A 20369-nucleotide genomic window follows, 5' to 3' on the forward strand; every position below is an offset into this window, starting at 1 on the left:
CAGGCTCGGCTTGTACTCCGAGATCTGCCTGCCTCTGCCTCCTGAGTGTTGGGATTAAAGGCGTGCACCACCACACCCAGCTAAAATACGAGTTTTAGAAGAGAGACCCCAATTGGGACTTAGCAGCTTCTCCTAATTCTAATTAATGTACGATATGGGATTCATTTGGGTAGTAGATGTAAAATCAACACAGCATAACATTTGTGGTAAAAGTGGAGCTATTTGTGGTGCATGCTTATAATCCACCTTCGGAGGCTGGGGCAGCAGGATCATAAATGTAGCCAGTTTGGGTTACATTATGACACACTATATCTCAGAAATAATTTTTTTTAAGATGTATTATTATACTAAGTACACTGTAGCTGTCTTCAGACACACCAGAAGAGGGTGGCAGATCTCATAACGGGTAGTTGTGAGCCACCATGTGGTTTCTGGGATTTGAACTCCAGACCTTCAGAAGAACAGTCAGTGCTCTTACATGCTGAGCCATCTTTTCAGCCCTCAGAAATAATTTTTAAACTGTATTTAATATTCTCATAAGGCCACTTCATTCCTAAAAGTGTACCAAGATATGCTTCAGTAGTGAACATAGTTAATTCTTAATGTATTAAAGCTAAGCTAAGAGACTGAAAACTTGGGGTACTTCCTTTAAGTGTGCACATAATCTTACCTCAGAAAATACTGTTTCCAAAACTAAACCCATAGGAAAAAGATTAACGTGGATTCTATATATATATGGACATCAGTAGACATGAGTATAGGCAGATATATTAGCCAACTATATGAACCAACCAGACTACACAAGAAATGCAGCAGTGGTTTCTAGTTCACGCAGGAGTTGTGCCAGTGTTCCGGATCTGCTCTGTTCTGATGAGCTCTGCTACTGTGATTACTGTACCTTTCTTTCATCAGTTCAAGGAAGGTCAGTTCAGCCACAGCAGCAGTTGGCATGATGCTTGTTGGCCAGCTCAACACGTTTGCAACCTGGGTTCAGGGTAGATCCTGGGAACCTTGTAAAAGCGCTTTTCCCAGGTACAGTAGGTACAGACACTAAGAGTTATTGCTGGACTTCTGGAACTTTGTAGACCAAGTCTGCTTTCCTAATGAGTGTGAAAATTAACACCCATTATAGCACAGTAGCCTTTCCTGTGACTCTGACCCTTCCAATTTTTCTTTTGTGTTTAATCATGGGCCTGTCTCCCCAGATATACCAACTTTTGCCTGTAAGTTCCCTAGGACCTCTATTTCATTGTTATGTTTCCTTCCCTCTTTTGAAATGAAGACATAGCTCCACACATTCATCCTTTCCATAGAGCAGGTATAGGGCCAGGTGCAAAAAAAAAGAAAAAAGAAAAAAAATGGCCTTGAGTATCGGCTGAGATACGAGGTGTATCCCATCTCCCTGGCCCCTATATCTCTTTCCTCTGAGTGCAACTGTGAAGTGACAGCTACGTCTTACACATGTCAGTAGTACATTTTATTACCAGCATCTGTACCTCAGAGGTAGAGCCAGACCTGGAGCTGGCCATCTGGTGTCTTCACTCCTCACAACTTGCCTACATCTTTTTTAAAACTGGCCTTTTATTTACTTTTTTTCATTCGTTTGGAAAACTCAGAAAGTGGGTTCTAATATACAGGGCGTTCGTTCTCCAGTGTCTGACCTTAGCTCAAGCTAAGTCAGTCCTACCTCCTGTTCCTACTGAAAACTGTACTTTTTTTTTAAAGATTTATTTATTTATGTAAGTACACTGTAGTTGTCTTCAGACACTCCAGAAGAGGGCGTCAGATCTTGTTACGGATGGTTATGAGCCACCATGTGGTTGCTGGGATTTGAACTCCAGACCTTCGGAAGANGCTGGGATTTGAACTCCAGACCTTCGGAAGAGCAGTCGGGTGCTCTTACCCACTGAGCCATCTCACCAGCCCCGAAAACTGTACTTTTGAAAATAACTTGTTTGCTTTTTTTTTTTTTTTTTTGTAAAATAAAGTATGTACTCTAAAAAATACAAAAAAAATGGGTGGTGTCAAATAAAAAGTAAATGTTTTGAGACACTTTCCATGTCACAAGTACCCTAGCTACTGCCACTGAGTGATATAGAACTAAAATATGACAATATTTGACCCTTTCAAGCATATCCAGATATGTTCTGTATAGATACAGTGAACCTACAGAAATACTCTTAGAGAACACTTAATAGGAATCTCTTTATTTTTCATCACAACTGCAACAGTTTTCTTAAATAAACTTTATTGTCTACTGTTTACACTTGGGTCCTGCTATGCATATCACAGACATGAAGTCCTAGTGTGAATACTCATTGCTCACTTCCACTCAACTACAGACACTGTTTGAGAACTGGATCTTGCTTTGGGGACGAGGGGAGGGAGAAAAATACTTGGGGGCATTGGAGTAGAAGGCATGGCCAATACAGCTGGACAGCACTCGTAGCTGTCACCAGGAAAAGAGGACAAATGAAAAGCAGAAAAGGGAATTAGAAGCAATTGTGTCCAGTGACAGAAATAACTTCAATGCTTGATTTTTTTTGCCCATCCAGGCTGAGTGGCAGTTTGGGGATAGGATGAATCAAGAAGGGGTGGGGCTGGTGAGGGAGGGAACGTGGATCTGATGAATTAAAAAAGTATAAAAATTATCTAAAATATACATTAGATATAAATGCTCCATAACTCATTAGGGAAGCTCAAAATACTGGAAAGTGGCAATCTGCACTGCACTTACTTTTAAACAAGGGAATATTCAGTGTTCTGAATGTTGTGTGCAAAGCTAATCCACATCACTGTCTTGCTGTCTGACCAACAGCTAGGCAGATACACTGCTTCCCAGCGTCATGGCTAACACTAGATGGACAGTGTCAACAAATAATGTAAACTTCAGTTTTAAGGCAGCTGGTACTAATGCTGCACACAGGCTTAGCTCTGTGCCCATTTCAGAAATGGGACAGTTAGCACTGAAAACAACAAACTGAGGGAAGAAAGGGGAACCAGCATTATTTGACAGAAAGAGTATGTCAAAATATTTTCCCTTTCACACACACAAAGAAATAGATGAACATTTAGAAAAACAAAGCACCCATCCCACCAACTTCAGCCTGTTCCTTAACAAATATTTCAAAATACTGATAAATAATAGTGACTGCAAGCAGAATTCCAGTACCAGAGCCAATGGCCCCAAGGAAGTCTGCTAGTACCGACAGGGCACCGATGCACAGACCCCCAAAGGCAGCTGCTGTGGGGATGTACCTAAAAGACAAAAGACCTTCGTCAGGCAGTGGGAAACACGGAAAGAACACAATAGCTAGAAGCAGCACAGTTTTGCAAGAAATGATCCCCTCAATATAAACGTGTCAAGCAGTCCTCACTACTCAAGTATTGTACACAAGAGAGAGGGCTGATTAAGGCAGTGATTTCAAACCACCAAATTTAAAAAATTGTAATACCCAAAAGGCAGTGCAACTTTTAGGATATGATTAGAATTTTAGACTGAAATTTATTACACATATAGAGTATATATGTTATTTGTATGTATATACACAAAAATACTCTATACATATTGTATGTTACAGCATATATAGTATATATTTTTTCAGACATGCATGTCTCTGTAGCCTCTGGTTGGCCTAGAACTCATAGCAGTCCACCTGCTTCAGCTTCCAAATACTGAGATTACATTAATAAACCACCATGCCTAACTATAATTTGGGGGTGGGGGAAGTGGTTTGTTTAGTCTGGATATTATATAGCATCCTACCTCCACTTCCAGAGTTTCAAGATCAGAGAGACATGTGGCATCATATCTGACTAAATATTTCATATTCTTAAACAGGTAGCCCTAAATTCCCTTTTGTGGGGTGAAAAGTACATTTCAAACCAGACACATATGTATACATTGGCAAGCCATTCATATACATAAGATAAATCAAGATAGGAACACTAGTGCCAGTTCAAGAAACTACTAAAGAAAGCATCCCATGTACAACTAGGTTTCATTGTATTGGCCTGGTACTCAATGGATAGCCCAGGCTGGCCTTTAGCTTGCAGCAGTCCTGCATTAGCCTCTCAAGTGCTCACACTGCATTTCAACTGAATGCATTAAGTAGTATATGAATTTTACCTCAATAAAGTCACAAAAAACAAATACTTGATGCCTGGGAACAAATCCTATTTCCTGGAGCTGGGGGTATGAGTGTTTTAGAAGCTCCCTGGTAGTTACATATGCAGCAGTCAACACTGAGAACTACTAATATGTATCATTTTAACACGACCAATGAAAGCACAGTCTCAAGTTAAAATTACATAGGCTGCTGTGGTGGTTTGGATATCCCCCATAGACTTGTGTGTTTGTCCAAACCTCTGAAACTGTAAGTCATCCCCAATGAAATGTTTTCCTTTTAAGAGTTGCTGTGGTCATGGTGTCTCTTCACAACAATGAAACCCTAAGACACATGCCTAAACAAGATCTGAAAAGGACACCACCAACAGACATGCTAACATGGAGAGGGTCCCAACCCAAAGAACTAGGCAACTAAGGAATCCTGAGAGCAGGAGAAATAGCCTTCCCCAGGGAAGAAGCCCCAGCTGGCTATCCAATAGCAAATGGGCAGCTCTGAAATCATGTATGCATCTGTACAGACTGAGAAGATTATTGTGTATTATTTAGGAAAGTGTATGTGTGAGAGAAAGACAAAAAGAAGATGCTGTAAATTTGAAAGAAGGAGGTGACAGGAATGATGTTTTCAAAAACTAAGTTTAAAGGATTATAAAAGGGCCAACATTTTGTGGAAGACAAGTTTTAGTTAAATTTCAGTTCTCTTGTGAAGAGCAAAAAACAACAAATATGAACAAAGCAATGACCTTTAGAGATGACAAGACTAAACATCATCTTAGGAAGAAATGACCTTGTGAACTTACCTGTTCAGCTCATGGACCATGGAGGTATCTCTGTGACCCCTCATCACCATCTGCTGTTCTTTAAGTTGCTTGGCCACCTGGCCAAAAAAAAAAAAAAAAAAAAAAAAAAAAAAAAAAAAAAAAAAAAAAATAAGAGCACCCGATGACTCCATTGCTCCATTGAAATCACTGTTTTAAAGCCAATTACATCCTAAACAATGAAGAGGCAGTATTGAGTACCAAAAAAAAAAAAAAAANAAAAGGAAAAGAAAAAAACCTTTGAAAGTAAACTATTCTCATTTTGTTGCTTTCTACATGGGAAATCTAAGACCCACAGCCCTGGCACTGTATGGCTCCCCCTGAGCATAAGGACATAGAGGTCACCATGCTGCCAGGCATGTTCTGACCATATCATTGTATCAGTGCTCTCAGCATCTGAATTAACTCTGTAAAGAGGAACTGGATACTAAAGAGGTTTTTTTGAGTAGGACTGAGTTGTAGAGGATCACAAAAGTTCAGAAGAACCAATTTTTAGCCTGTTAGGGTAAGTCTCACTACTAAGAATATATGAACAAAGCTTAAAACTATAAAACACTTTGGATACCCAAATGCTATGATTTTTACAAAGTTATTTTTCACTAGCCACATACTTACATCTTTGGCTGAAGAACCAGAAACTTCTATCCATGTCTTAGAAAAGAATGCACATGACCCCAACATGAAGATAATATATACAACTACATGAACAGGATCCTCAAATATGGCTCCCATAGACTCAGGAGGAGACAGATAGTAACAAAGGCCACCAACAGGGTAGGAGCGAGCAGGTCCTCCCCCGCTGACATCCTAGAAACAAGAGTTGAAGAAACAGAGTCACCCTGACTGGCTGAGAAGAGGGTTTTGTTTGTTACTGAGGATTACACCCAGGGCCTTCGAATATCAAGCTTAGGCCTTACAATGGATCGCACCTCAGACCTTGAGATTTGTTTTCGTTTTGATATGAGGTCTCACCATGTTGCCCAAGATGACCCAAAAATCATGAAGTGATCTCCTACTTTAGCCTCTTGAGTATTTGAGACTACAGTTGTCATGACCAGAATTTATGTTTGAATATTGCAAAATGTATGACAATGTTTTAACTTAAGCTTTATGACTATGTGGAGTGTATGATGTCTGTGGGTGGTAAGTGTATGGCACAGTGCAAATGTGGTGGTCAAGGGACAACTTTGTGGAATTGGTTCTCTCCTACCACCCTTTCATGTAATCTGGGGGTCAGAGTATTAGACTTGCACAGAAAACACCTTTACCTGCTGAGCCATTTCACCAGCCCTATAGCCAATGAACCTATACAATTTTTGGAGTTAAGTTTACATCCTTCATTCCTTCAGAATTATGTACTTCACTTTGTGTAAGACACTCAGTGTCATTAACGGAAGAATGAGTTTTAAAAATATACATCTACAAAATCTTGAGGCTAGAAATAGAACAATTTATAATTAATCTCTGGCTATATTTAGAATCTGAAATGTCTCTCCACTCCCTGGTCCATTTTGCAGTATTAAGAATGGAAGTATGGCCAGGTGGTGGTGGCGCACGCCTTTAATCCCAGTACTTGGGAGGCAGAGGCAGGCGGATTTCTGAGTTCAAGGCCAGCCAGGTCTACAAAGTGAATTCCAGGACAGCCAAGGCTACCCAGAGAAACCCTGTCTCGAAAAACCAAAAAAAAAAAAAAAAAAAAGAATGCAAGTATGCCAGGCGGTGGTGGTGCAAGCCTTTATATCCAGCACTAAGGAAGCAGAGGCAGGCAGATCTCTATGAGTTCAAGGCCTGCTTGGTCTACAGAATGAGTTCCAGGTCAAAGACAGGACTACACAGAAAAACCTTTTCTTGAAAAACTTTAATTAAATCAATCAATCAATCAATCAATCAAGCCAGGCAGGCAGGCATGGAAGCACTCACCTATAATCTCAGCACTCAGCTGCAAAGTCAAGAGGATCAAGTGGCTGAGGCCAGCCTGAGCCTCAAACAAAACCAAACCAAACCAACAACAACAAAAGGTTCACTGCCCAAGTTATACACTTTAGCGTACTTATCTAGAATAAGCACTAAATTTCAAGAAGGACTAAATACTAATATTTTTTGGCATAAAGCAAATGATAGTTTCTATAAATGAATAAAGAAAAATTGGAGATTGCCCTTTTAATTCTGTAATTATAAAAGGGAACATACTCCTTTTATATGATCAATTTGGCTGGATTGCGTTAAAATAAAGCTGTGTAGATTCTTTTCCTGCTTTGGATTTAATGGGTTCGGTTCCAATTTCCAGTCTTGTTCCATGCCCGTCTCCAGCACAGTCAAACACAAGCTGCTTTATTGTCATTCAGGTCATGGAAAATGAGAGGAAGATAGAAAAAATGACTCTTTATCCCCATTTTTACAATTTTCTGTAAATAGCTCTCCTTTCCCTATATTGGCAAATAGAAAATGTATAACAGACATCAGAACAAGATGACAAGAGGCCAGATGTGGTGGCACAAGCCTGTGATTCCTACACACAGAGGAGGCAGGAAGACTCTCTAGTCAGCCTGAGTTATAGCATAAGACCATGTCTCTAAACAACACAGACTACAAAACAGAAAATCACTTTTAGGAAAGCACATTTATGATTTTTTTTAGCCTAGAAAGCTATTCAAATGATACATAAAAATGCTTCCTATATAGGAAAATATTAATCTTAGAACATTCACCAAATTTTCAAAATAAAATGGTACAGGTAAATAAATTTCAAATTATTTCAATATCTATCTCAATCAGCTAAAAATACAACTATAAAATGCAAATTTTAAATACTTAATAAAAATAAACATACTCACGGCCCACTGTCCTAGTAAGTTTACTAAGAAGTTGCCACTAAATCGAACAGACAGCATCTGGGAGATGACGTACAGGTTTGAAACTAAGGCAGACTGGAGGATTATGGGAATGTTCGATGTGTAGAAGAGCTTGATAGGGTAGCTACTGTACTGCCCACGATACCGTGCCGACTTAATGGGCAAGTCAACACGAAACCCCTGAAATTGAAATTAAGAATAAGAGGAGGTCCATGGCAAAGGTGCGCAGAGGGAAGGGTAGCTGTGGGGTGGGGTGGGGGAGCCAGTGACAGGGCCTGTCTCAAACAGTTCTCCCAACAGCCTGCCTTTTGTTCCTCTTTTATGGCAATATTTTCCACCTTCAAACTAGTTTTAAAGAATGGTTCTTGAAACATCACTTGTTAGACACCATCCTTTTGAAAAGCATTCTCCTTGTTACAAGAAAGTGAATGAATGTTCCAGCAGTGAGAACATTACACTTACCTGAAAATAGATGACGACAGCAAACACAAAAACTGTGGCGATGAGGTTCATGAGGTTGGGGAGGTTCTGCCTGTAGAAAGCCTCCCTCAAGGCTCGGACCTTGTCTGTCCTGGTAGCCAGCAAATGAAACAGAGCTATGACGGCACCTTCAAACTCTGTACCTGAGAAAGCAAAACAGGAATGAACTGTGGACGCCTCTTCCAAAGTTCTAAACAAATAACTTCAACCTCGAGTCAATTTACCAGTTTATGTTGTATGGATTTATGGCATAACCATGTATATGGATTATATGGATTCTAAACATACTTCTATCGTGGAGGCAAATTTCAACATAAATCTGCAATTCTGATTCATAAAGGTTTGCCTCTCCTTTACTCTAGGGGAATAGAGGAAGTCCTTTCAGGGCTGATAAGCAGCAGCGGCAAAGCAGATACAAACGTCAGATTCAGAGCAGGGGTGTCATCTACCACGCTGCCGGTGGCTCACTGTACCAAGAATGTTAATAAACTATCAGTGCTATTCTCTTAAGGATCCAAGTTAGACAATGACTAGTTAGGACAGGAAGACAACTGAGAAGTTGGAAGGGATATGGGGAAAGACTGAAATCTTGCAAAATGTAGATGCGATTACAAAGCCAGTTTGAGGCAAGGGTATGAGTGCTCCCCGAGGACAGCCAAATCATAATCCAGTACCTTGCTGTCCCTCCCTCCGCTGCATTCAGGGAGGTAAATGGCTCTGGCAGCAATGGCTTAAGCAAGGTCAAAAGTCAAAATTGCAATACTGTTTGCAACCACTGGAACTTTTAAACAAGCAGAGGTTAGAATGCACTCTTTTGGACTTACTACTGCATACTTCACACATCTCTGCTCAGTAAGTTTAAACATTTAGCATTCATGGTCCCCTGGGGTAGCAAACTTGAGTGGCTACAGGCATGTGCTGCTGCATTATGAACTCATTTTCAGCATACATCCAGCAAAACTCGTGCAGTTGCAGTCACTGTGTGATGTACCTCTGCCAGTGTTAATGGTAGTGGGACTAAAGGCCTTCCAGACAATGGTTTCACAGATGTTGGTGGCAATAAAGAGGGAAATACCAGACCCCAAGCCGTAACCCTTCTGTAGCAGCTCATCTAACAGCAGCACAATCAAACCAGCAACAAACAACTGTGGGGAAAGAAATGCACGTAAGCGGAAGCAAGAAAAAACTCAGGAAGGGGCAGACGAAGGGCTATTCACAGTTTGCGCATTCCCAGTATCAGACCTGAGCGATGCTCGTCACCGCTGTGGCTTGTGCAGCTTCTGACCTGCTCTACTAGGCAGAGCCAGTTCTGAAAATCAGAGTACTAGGAACACTGCCTCATTATACAGCAAACATTTCACCTCACATACACCATCTGAATAGTTTCCCTTACAAGGTTTAAATTGGGCCCATGGGGGCGGGGGAGAGACATACATTAAATAATAATCTTAGAATTGGGTATGAGGAAACAAAATATTCCAAATACTTCCATGTAAGTAAAAAGCCAAATAAATTACAGAAAACTTAAAAGAAACCCTTTACTCCTAAGGAATGAGTGACACTTTTTACAAAGTACTGTATATATTTTCTAAATAACATAGTATGTATAGAATAAGCCAAAAAACTACAGCACAACAACATAAAAAAATATTTTATACTCATAACAAAGAGTGAATATAAATTTGAAAAGTTAAGATTTTACTGTGTTTTCAAGCTCATTTTTTTATGAAAACATACTAAATTTAACTTATGGCTATTCTTGGAGAAGACATGCCTATAAAAACATGTATCAATAAAACCAAGTTTCAGTCATGTGGCTCCTTCTCGACTGACATATGTCGTCTAGAGGGAAGTGAGGCATGCTGTGAGCCCTGCCTTATTGCTGCCACAGGTCCCTACTTTACACTCTCGCTTCGATTGCTCCCAGCTCAAGCAGCCCACCTTCACTTTTGGGCAAGCTTACCTAGGTGCCATTTCAGTGCTTGTACAAAGCGTAACTTGCTATATTTATGACTAGGAATACTCAATGATCATTACTTAACTGTGGCCAAAATTAAACTTTTAGTTTAACTTTCAATCAACTGGAAAGGGGGCATAGTTCTCAAACTCCTAAGGGAGATAGATTATGGTAGCCTTTTACTGTTTGAGGGCTACAGTTAAGTAATGATCATTGAGTCTTCCCAGGCATAAATACAGCAGCTGTCCCCACTGCAGGGGGCAGACAGTGCCTACTAACAACCAAGTCAGTCCAAAGACACATGACGTTTACCTGAGCCCCCATGCAGAATAATGTTGGCCTACAGAGTCATGAATACCCTTTGGAAATGACATTCATCTTTTCCAGGAGGAGTAATGTATAAATTTAAATGAAAAATGGCTTATGCAATTTGAGAAATAGGAAAAAAGATAGTAATAAATAGTAAGTAAGTAAGTGTGCTTGAGGAAGAGGAAGCAGAAGATGATGGCAGCCTCTCCATGGAGCCCACTGACAACAACACAGTGACAAGTGTGTATGTGGAACGCACCTATGAACCTCTGTGTGAACGTAAAAATCACACTGGGTGTCAACCTCGTGTGGCCGTACCCATGCCACTAAGTTTGACAAAGACATACTCACCTTCACTATGTGCCATGGACAATGACACTTTGTATTTTGTTTTTAATTTCAATCAAGACCCAATTTAGATTTCAAACCCAATTAGTGGACAGAGCGCTATGTGAGTGAAACAAAAACAAAGTGAGAAATACCTTCCGTAACAGCATGCAAACAGTTCTCAAAACCCTACGTTTCTAGGTGAACACACACTGATCCAATCATAGCTCTTCAGTGTAGCCACATATTTTCAATGTAAGCAATCCCTTGAAAAGACACAAATGGGTCACTGCCCACCAACAATCAAACATGGCATTTTTCTTTATACATTAACACTAAAAGAATTTATCATATTATATACCAGTTATATCAACAAGTTAATATATATTTTTTTCTCATTCCTTCTTAGAAATAATGAGATTTCTGAATGTTTAAAAGAAACATCAAAATATCCTGAACTCCATCTGTCAGTCTAAATGTACAAGCTGTGCTGTAAAGGCCACCTCACCTAAACAGCTACTCAGCTACATTCCATGACTCTAAGTCTAGTTTAAGGAAATTACACTGGTATAAAGTGTTCCGAGAGTTTAATACTAGTTCTGAATGTCTTTTTTTTTTTTTTTTTTTTGGTTTTTTCGAGACAGGGTTTTTCTGTATCGTCCTGGCTATCCTGGCACTCACTCTGAGTTGTAGACCAGGCTGGCCTCGAACTCAAAAATCCACCTGCCTCTGCCTCCAAAGTGCTGGGATTAAAAGCGTGCGCCACCACTGCCCGGCCTGAATGTCTTTTAAAGTCCAGACTACTTTAGACTAAGGGAATATCACAGCGGTAGTGTGTACTTGGTGTTCAAGGCCCTGGGTCCAACCCTCATCTCTGAAAGCATCAAACTTCATTGGCTACAAAAAGCAAATGTTTGAAACCAGTGGTTCTCAGCCTTCTTAATGCTATGACCCTTTAATACTGTTCCTCACGTTATGTTAACTAGTTGTGACACTGCTTTGAGTTGAAATGTAAGTATCTGATATACCACCCCATGAAAGGGTCCTTTATCTCCAAAGGGTTTGACACACAGTACTTTAAAGAAACAAAACCAAGCATGATGTCCTGTCGGTAGTCTCTTCAGCATGGCTCCAGCAATATGTGGAACCCTAAGCACTGAAGGACACTAAAGTCAGTGTCCAGAGGATCTTCTCTCCCCATCCTCTGCAGCTCTTACCTCCAAGTCCCAACAGCTATAATGTATCAAACAAGTGATTGTAAATGGAGAAATGAAGGAACTATTATTCTCTTGGGAAACACATCTTACACTGGAAAAGGCCTCACTAGGCCTTACCAAGTTACCAAAGACTCAATAATCCATTAAAAATCTGGTCCTAGTCACAGCAAACCAGCTCTCGCCTAGTAGAGGTCATCCTTATCAACCATGCAAACAGACACTTGACAGTAACCTGTCCTGAGTCAGGCTCACTGACTTGCTTATTAAAAAAGAAGAAGAAACAAAAGAAAAAAAGGTAAATTATGCCCACCCGAGACAGCCATCTATTACCCAAATATTGGCATTTAGACTATTTCAGAAATAAGAACTTGATCTTTTTAACTATTAGGAAAAAAAATCCTAAATTAATTCTAATTTCAAACGGTAGATAAAATAAGTCTCCACAGTAGCTAGGACTCTGGTGTACATATTTTACTAACTTAAAATTTTAACAAGAAAACAAATCCTGGCCGGGCGTGGTGGTGCACGCCTTTAATCCCAGCACTCAGGAGGCAGAGACAGGCGGATTTCTGAGTTTGAGGCCAACCTGGTCTACAAAGTGAGTTCCAGGACAGCCTGGTCTATAAAGTGAGTTCCAGGACAGCCAGGGCTGCACAGAGAAACCCTGTCTCGAAAAACCAGAGAGAGAGAGAGAGAGAGAGAGAAAAGAAAGAAAAAAAATCCTCTGAACATTATATATAGTCAAAATTATGTTGGTCTTTAAAAAGTCAATTCTGAAATATCCATTTCAGAAGCCCATAGAGGGCTGGGTCTGTAGCTAAGTTGGCAGCTTGACTCCCATGCACAAAGTTCTAAGTTCAATCCCCAGTCCTGTATAAACCAGTTATGGTGTATAGCATATAAATAATGCTAGCTAATTCCTAATGGACATAGGAATGGGAGGAGCAGAAGCTCAAGGTTATCCTCAGCTGTATCATGTGTCTGAAGACAGCCCAGCTATATGACATTGCCATAAAAAATAAATAAATAATCCATCTTCCATGGAACACATGTATGTGAGGATATATGGTATTTTGCTGGCACTGTAATTATTTAGAATATCACACTTTTGTATTCCATCAAAGAAAGAAAAGGACTAGATACCCTGGTAAAGCCCTAAAATTTAAGCACTCATGCAGAGGCAAAAAGCCTCCAAGTTTGAGGCCTGTCAGCTAAACTACAACAAAATATCTTATTACAGCCAATTTATTTCAGATGGTGCCCGCTGTTTTTCATCTAGCTTACTGTTAATGAACTTTCTGAGATTAGCGAGTTTCATTGACATGATAAAAGTTTAATGTTGCACATGCTTGTCTCTAATTGGTGGTTCAAGAAATCCTCTCCTGCAACCTCCCAAACAACTGGGACTCCAGGTGTCTGCCACAATACTGGGCTTCACAATGGGTTTTCTCAAGTGATTTCGGCCAAAAAGTAAAAAACATCTATTGTACCAACAGGGCATAAAGTAACAGCTAGGATGCTAACCTCAGCCACTATGGCCAAGCTGACAGCCACCCAAAGGCAACAAATACCCAATCACTGCCACCTGGCTGACAACAACAGGAATGTTCTGTTAACTGAGGGAGTACAGTTGATTTCAGAGACATCAGAATGTGGAAAATGAACATCATAGAACAATGACAGAGCAGCATCTGTTACAGTGACAGACTATGAAGCTATTAGAATTAGAATAAAATTTTTTACATCAACAAATTATGTCATTTCAGTAATAATACTGTAATTAATTCTGTAGGAAATGATTTATATAATTCACCAAAAAAACTGTTAGATAAAGGTGCCAAACTGTTTCGATTAGTGTACGAAAACACAGGATTTCTTACCTGTATAATGATAAGGAGACAGATCCCAGCACCCATTTCCGCAGGGTCCCCGTACATCCCCGTCATGACATACACAATGGCTTGCCCAATGGTAATGATCATACCAAATACTGACAAAAAAGGAGTATATGCTTACAACCAAAGACAAAAAACAATAAAACCAAAAAACTAGGAAACATCTTTACCACAAACATACTCAAACTTGGAAAAAGCTCTTTAATTTTATGATTGCTCACGTTTCTGGGCTCCATTGAACAGAGCTCTATCTTTGGGTGTATCTCCAACTTCAATGATTTTGGCTCCAGCTAACAACTGCATAATCAAACCAGATGTTACAATTGGGGAAATACCCAGTTCCATCAACGTTCCTGTAAAGGAAGGGACAAAGAACAAATAACTTTGTATATAATACAGTTCAGTTTAGAGCATCCTAGCCCTGAACATTTAATAAATGTGTTTAAATATTACCAAACTTCCATTGATTCCTTAAACATTAATAAAAGACCATTTATTAACAACCAGCAACAATGCAATAGGTAAAAAGTGTTATGCTATAGAAGTTTTAATTTCTATAAATTCTAAACTTAAATATGAAGTCCTTTTTAAAAGAAACCTTTTCAGTCTGGCAGGTACAGCTAAGTTGTAGAGAACATGAGACCCTGGGTTCAAATGTTCTGCTTCAAAGCAGAAAAAGAAAATGTAAAAATCAAGAAGCTAGGGGCCAGCAAGATGACTAAGTCAGAAAAGGCACATGCCAGCATGCTCAACAAGCTGAGAAGAGTTCTCATGGCCTGCATGGTGTAAGGAGAAAATGGATTCTTGAGAGTTGGCCTCTGACTTCTAAATACAGACCGACATGCTTGTGCGTTTATTCACAAATACATTTATACTTATAATTTATAGCATGATACAATATGGGTTTCTGGTAGAATACAGTCTAACATGTAAGGCCCTAATGTTTAACTGCCAGCAACACAAAATTACTAAGAATAAATAAAAAGAGGTGGGTGCATAGCTGGCATACCTGCCTAGCACATGCAGTACTCTCTAGCACTAAGAGGGAGGGAGGGAAAGAAAGAGGGAGGGGAGGGAAGGAGGGAGGAAGAAAGGAATCATTGCTTTAAAAACTTACACTAAAATTGTGGGTTATTTAGACTTTTATCGTATTTGTTTACTTATCATAATCTCGTTTCTCTTCAGATCATATAAACCTTTTACTCTAAACTTTTTTTCTAAACTTGGGTCTCACTATGTTGCCCAGGCTGGAGTGCAGTAGCTATTCACAGGCGCGATTTTACTTTGTTACTTATTTACACTGCTTGTCTAGTGTGTGAGAGTGTATGTGTCTGGACACACATCTGATACAGTGCAATTTTGCATTGTGTTAGTTCTCTCCTTCCATCCTGAGGGTCCTGAGAATGAACACACAGGTCATCAAGCATGGTGGCAAGTGCTTTAGTTTTGTGGCACCATCTCATCAGACCCTATTTGTTTCTATGACAGAGGCATGGGATTTAGTCTAGGCTACCCTAAAACTATCTATGTGGCCAGGGAAGACCTTGAAGTCCCAATTCTCCTGCCTCTACTTCCTAAGTGCTAGGATCACAGGTGGGTGCATCCTTGGGAGGCTCAGGATATTGCCCTAGCTGCTACACTCAGCAGGTGGTACACAGTAAGATCAAGAAATGCTTGTTGGGGGCTGGAGAGACAGCTCAGCGGTTAAGAGTACTGACTACTCTTCCAGAGGTCCCGAGTTCAATTCCCAACAACCACATGGTGGCTCGAGACCAACTGTAATGGGATCTGATGTCCTTTTCTGGTGCTAATAATATACTCACATAAATAAAATAAATCTTTAAAAAAATGCTTGTAGAATCAATGATTAAATAAGTTACATTATATTCTCATACTGTAATATGCTCATTAAGTGAAGTAACTCACTAAAAACATTAAAAAAACAGTACATATGTATATATGTGTGAATATATGGATTTGGGTATGTATGTCCTATTTTTAAACACATAAATATAAATGAATAGGCAAAGAAAAGGTCTGGATGAATATCTGAAATGTACCCACACCCCAAAAATGTGTACCATATATATGCTGGTGCAGTTTATAAATGCTGATGCATTGAAGACATTATAAAACTTCCAAGCATCAGTGACTGCACAGATCAGTGCTGTGTCAGCATGAATAAAGCAGCTGCTCTCACGGTGACACATGTGCCTAGCCAGGGTGCTGAAAACAAGCAGCTACTCCTCTCCGCCTTCAAGAGGAAGGACCGTGTCACCACCACCACCCACATCTCAGAAAACCGGTGGGAAGAACTAAGAGCTGGATAACAGGGAGAAAGGCTGCAAAATGCTGAAGTGTGTGTGCCTTATGGCCGTGGCACTCGTGAACCCACAGGAGACACTGATGGTGTGAAAAGGCTGCACGAGACTAAGCCATTGCCCATTTGTCTTCAGTGGTCCCAGTAACTTGCTGGTGACTGACTCACATCCCAGTTGACCACTCCACACTAAGCCCACTAGAACACAAAGCAAAAACAAAACAGGAGGGCTGGAAAGAAGGCTCAGCAGGTCTAGAGGACCCAAGTTTGATTCCTAGAACCCACATAGTAGTTCACAACTATCTACAACTCCACTTGCAGAGGATTTTTATACTAGTCTCTACAGGCGTGCATGTGGTACAGTCATACATGCAGGCAAAACACCCATAAAAATAAACTAAGAAAGGAAAAAGAAGACATGATAATGGGACCCGGACTCAGCAGGAGGATGAGGCTGGTGGGGGGTTGTGGGGGAGGAGTGCAACAAGAATATTCCAAACTATTAATAAATTTGGCAGAAAATAAGAAGGGGTGGAGCTAGTGAGCTGCTCAGTGAGGAAATGCACTTTTGTGACGGCCTGGCAACCTGAGTTCAATCCCTGTGACCCATGTGAAGGTAGAAAGAAACGAAGAGCAGCTCCACAGTTGTCCTCTGGCTCTCACATGCTCACTGTGACTCATGTGAGCACACAATACATGCACACACAATTTTAATTAGTAAATGAACCAATATTACTCTAACCTAAAAACAACTACCAAAAACTGCCACCATTCAAAGCATTTTCCCCAACCATGCAACCACTATTTGTGAAACTGAAGCAGCCTAATGATGCAGCCACAACTCCTGGTGAGCTCACTGCTAGGACCCCTCACTCCCAGTCTCCCAGTCTCTGTGTGTCGTGCTGTCGTAGACTTGAGGGCTTTGGCTCAAGAATTAAACTCCAATTCAAGTACATTACCTCCCTGACACTGCAAATCATGGGACTTTATATGGGAAAAACCCTAGGCTGGGGCTGAGGAGATGAGATGGCTCAGTGGGTAAAGGGCTTGTTGCACAAATGAGGTACAGAGTTCAGATCTCCAGCACCCATGTACACATAAGCTGGTGTGGTGTCCCACCTGTAACCTAAGCTATCAGGACACAATATGGGTTGTCTAGAGTAAGCTAGCTAGACCATCAGAACTGGCAAGCCCTAAGTTCAAACGAGAGACCCAGCCTCCACACCTTTAATCATGGCATTTAGGAGGCAGAGGCAGGAGGATATCTCAGAGGTAGAGGCCAACATTATCTACATAAAGTTCCAGGCCAGCAAGGATTACATAGTGAGATGTCCCAAAAAATATATACGGTAGAGAGTGACTGAGGTAAACACAAGTCAACCTGTGACCTTCACTATGTGCACACCATGCACACATACACACATACACACACACACACACACACACACACACACACACCAGTGTTGTCATTATTACAAGCTGGATTCTCCTCCTAAGCAATGGGTTTGTTTTGTCTCTCCCATATAAAACCACAAAGCAGCTGTTTGGCAGCAGGATGAAGGTCAGAAGCGCATACCTCTGTTGGATGCGAGAATAACTCTCATCCAGTAGAAGGGGTCTGCAGAGTCCGATGACATGATCCCAAACAGCGGAATCTGAAACATCACACAGAACACTTAATGGAACCAAGGACGCTCTGATGCAGACTCCCTCTTAAATAAAACACACTTGCTTGGCCTTCAGTGCCTGTTGGAGACGGACTACTTATGATTTCTAAGAAAGCAAGGATACTTTAGTATTCCTGCCAGCATGGTGGTGCCACCTTTAATCCCAGTACCTGGGAGGCAGAGTCAGGTGGATCTCTGTGAGTTCAAGGCCAGCTTGGCCTACCGAGCAAGTTCTAGGACAGCCAGGGCTGTTATACAAAGAAACCCTGTCGCAAACAAACAAAACCCTGGAATAAAAATTAAAATTCAAAATTCTATACAGTATAAGTTCAAAACTCTAAGAATACATACAGAATACTGGAAAAGACATCTTTTAAGGGTTAAATACTGATTATATCTAAGAGACAAGATCATGAATGACTTTTCTTCCTTGTTCTTTCTAGGAATTATCAAATTCTCTATCATAAGACATCATCTCCCACCCAATTTTTTTCTTTTTTCTTTTCTTTCTCTTTTTTTTTTTTTTAAACAATTTTCTCACTTCATAATGCAGCAGGCTGGTCTACAACTTGCTATGTAGCCCAGGAGAGCCCTGAATTTTGAACAATCTAATACACCCTGATTAAAAGTGCTAACTTTTAATCCAGAAATAAACAAACAAAAACATTTGGGTAGACCTGATGGGTTACACCTATAATCCCAGCACTTAGAAGACTGAAGCAGCGACAGCAAACAAGAAAAGGAAGGAAGGAAAGGAAAGGAAGAAAATCAGAAAGAAAAAAAGGAAGGAAGGAGGGAGGGAGGGAGAGAGGAGGGGAGGGAGGGAGGGTGGGAGAAAAGAAAGAAAGAAAAAACACTTCAAACTACTGCCTATTACAGGATCCATGTTTAGTTTCCTTACTATACTGGGTAGAAACCCAGAGCCTGACACAGACTAGGCAAGCCCTTTACCAAGGGGCAATTATATATCTCTACGCCAACCCATGTCTGACAAACAGCATTTGGTGAAACCTGCTCCTCAAACATGATACATTCCTTTCTTTACAATGCAGGTTCAGGCACAAAGAAACTTACATTGCTAATTAATCTGTGGGGACTGAGGAGGCTAGCTCAGGTGGTGACAGGTCTCCATATGAGCATGATGACCACATGGAAAGAACAGCCTGACACTACATGTCTGTCACCACAAGGTAGGAAGGGGCACAGACAGGAGGACCCCTGTGACTTTTTGACCACAGAGCCACACACCTCCATATCTGAGCACACACATACACATAAATGCAAAAACGGAAAACTATAAAACAATTTTAAATGTTTTTCTTTTAATTCCAAAATATGCTGCCAGAATTTTAAATAACTAAATCTCTGGGATATTTGAACTCTTATTAAGCTAGATAATGAAAGTGGTAAAGCAGAAGGCAAAGCTAGTTTGTGTATACTCTATATCTGCGGACAGCCATCACCTGAGGACTGAGAGCGCCCCTGGGTGGGAACCTAGCAGCGCTTCAGGACAGTCCTTATCTGAGGCCCTTGGGACACAACACTCTATGTCCCCCGAAGCCGCCAGATTCATGAGGCTTCAAATGTACAAAGAAACTGCTAAGTCTATATTTTCTGTAAAGTCTTTCTTCTAATATTAATACAATACTACTGGATACTCTGAAAAAACAAATATTCCATGTTCTAGCAGAAACCTGAACTGACTATACGGAGATGTAAAAAATGAGCAATAGAAATTTTCAAAAGCAGTGGAAAGCCAAAGCTAAATAAGGCACATCTGACATGGGACTTCAAGTCACAGATCAAATCTGGCTCAGCATGTGCAGAGCAAGCTCACGGGCCATGGTTCACCCTCGCTGCTGAAAGTGAACAAGACGGCAAGTTTCAGTTACATTGCAGGATTTCCCCACTCTGGCACTTAACAAAATACAAACATGAAAGAACCAAAGCTAATCAGAACTTTACAGAGCTACAGGAAAATAAAGATACATACAAAGCAGCTGTGACAGCTAAGGCTGAGTGTTAACTTGACAGGATTTTGAATCACCTAAGAAACAAGCTCAAACCTACCTACCAAAGTATTTTCAGATAAGTTTGAAGGATGAGGAGCCATCCTGAAAATGGGAGACATCACCCCATGGTGATGCTAAAGCAGGTCAAACGGTCAAGCAGGCTGAGTACCAGCATTCAGCAGTCATCTCTCTGTGTTTCCTGACAGTAGACACAGTGTGACCAGCCATGCTATGCTCCTGTCACCACACCCTTAAGCTGAGAGTCACAGTGCACCATCCCATCCCTTCCTGAAGCTGCTTCTGTCTGGTGTTTGGTTGCAGGACAAGATAAGTGACTCATACTGCTGCTAAATAAGAAAAAGGTGGAGAAGAAAAAAAAAAAAAAAAAA

The 20369-nt window shown here is 40.6% G+C and overlaps 1 protein-coding gene across 1 annotated transcript in view; it reads right to left on the bottom strand.

The window, feature by feature from the left end:
• Positions 1-2186: 2186 nt before the first annotated feature.
• Positions 2187-20369, bottom strand: part of Sec61a2 (SEC61 translocon alpha 2 subunit) — a 24654-nt gene continuing 6471 nt past the window's right edge. The window contains exons 4-12 of the mRNA XM_021215203.2: positions 17878-17956; positions 14203-14334; positions 13967-14076; positions 9268-9421; positions 8259-8419; positions 7779-7976; positions 5560-5751; positions 4927-5003; positions 2187-3258 (exon numbers count right to left, since the gene is read on the bottom strand). Of these exons, the coding sequence (XP_021070862.1) occupies positions 3072-3258; positions 4927-5003; positions 5560-5751; positions 7779-7976; positions 8259-8419; positions 9268-9421; positions 13967-14076; positions 14203-14334; positions 17878-17956 (1290 nt within the window). The 3' untranslated portion in view covers positions 2187-3071. The remainder of the gene's footprint in view (positions 3259-4926; positions 5004-5559; positions 5752-7778; positions 7977-8258; positions 8420-9267; positions 9422-13966; positions 14077-14202; positions 14335-17877; positions 17957-20369) is intronic.

The sequence above is a fragment of the Mus pahari genome, chromosome 16 (genome assembly GCF_900095145.1).
Source record: "Mus pahari chromosome 16, PAHARI_EIJ_v1.1, whole genome shotgun sequence".
NCBI classification, from domain to species: Eukaryota; Metazoa; Chordata; class Mammalia; order Rodentia; family Muridae; genus Mus; species Mus pahari.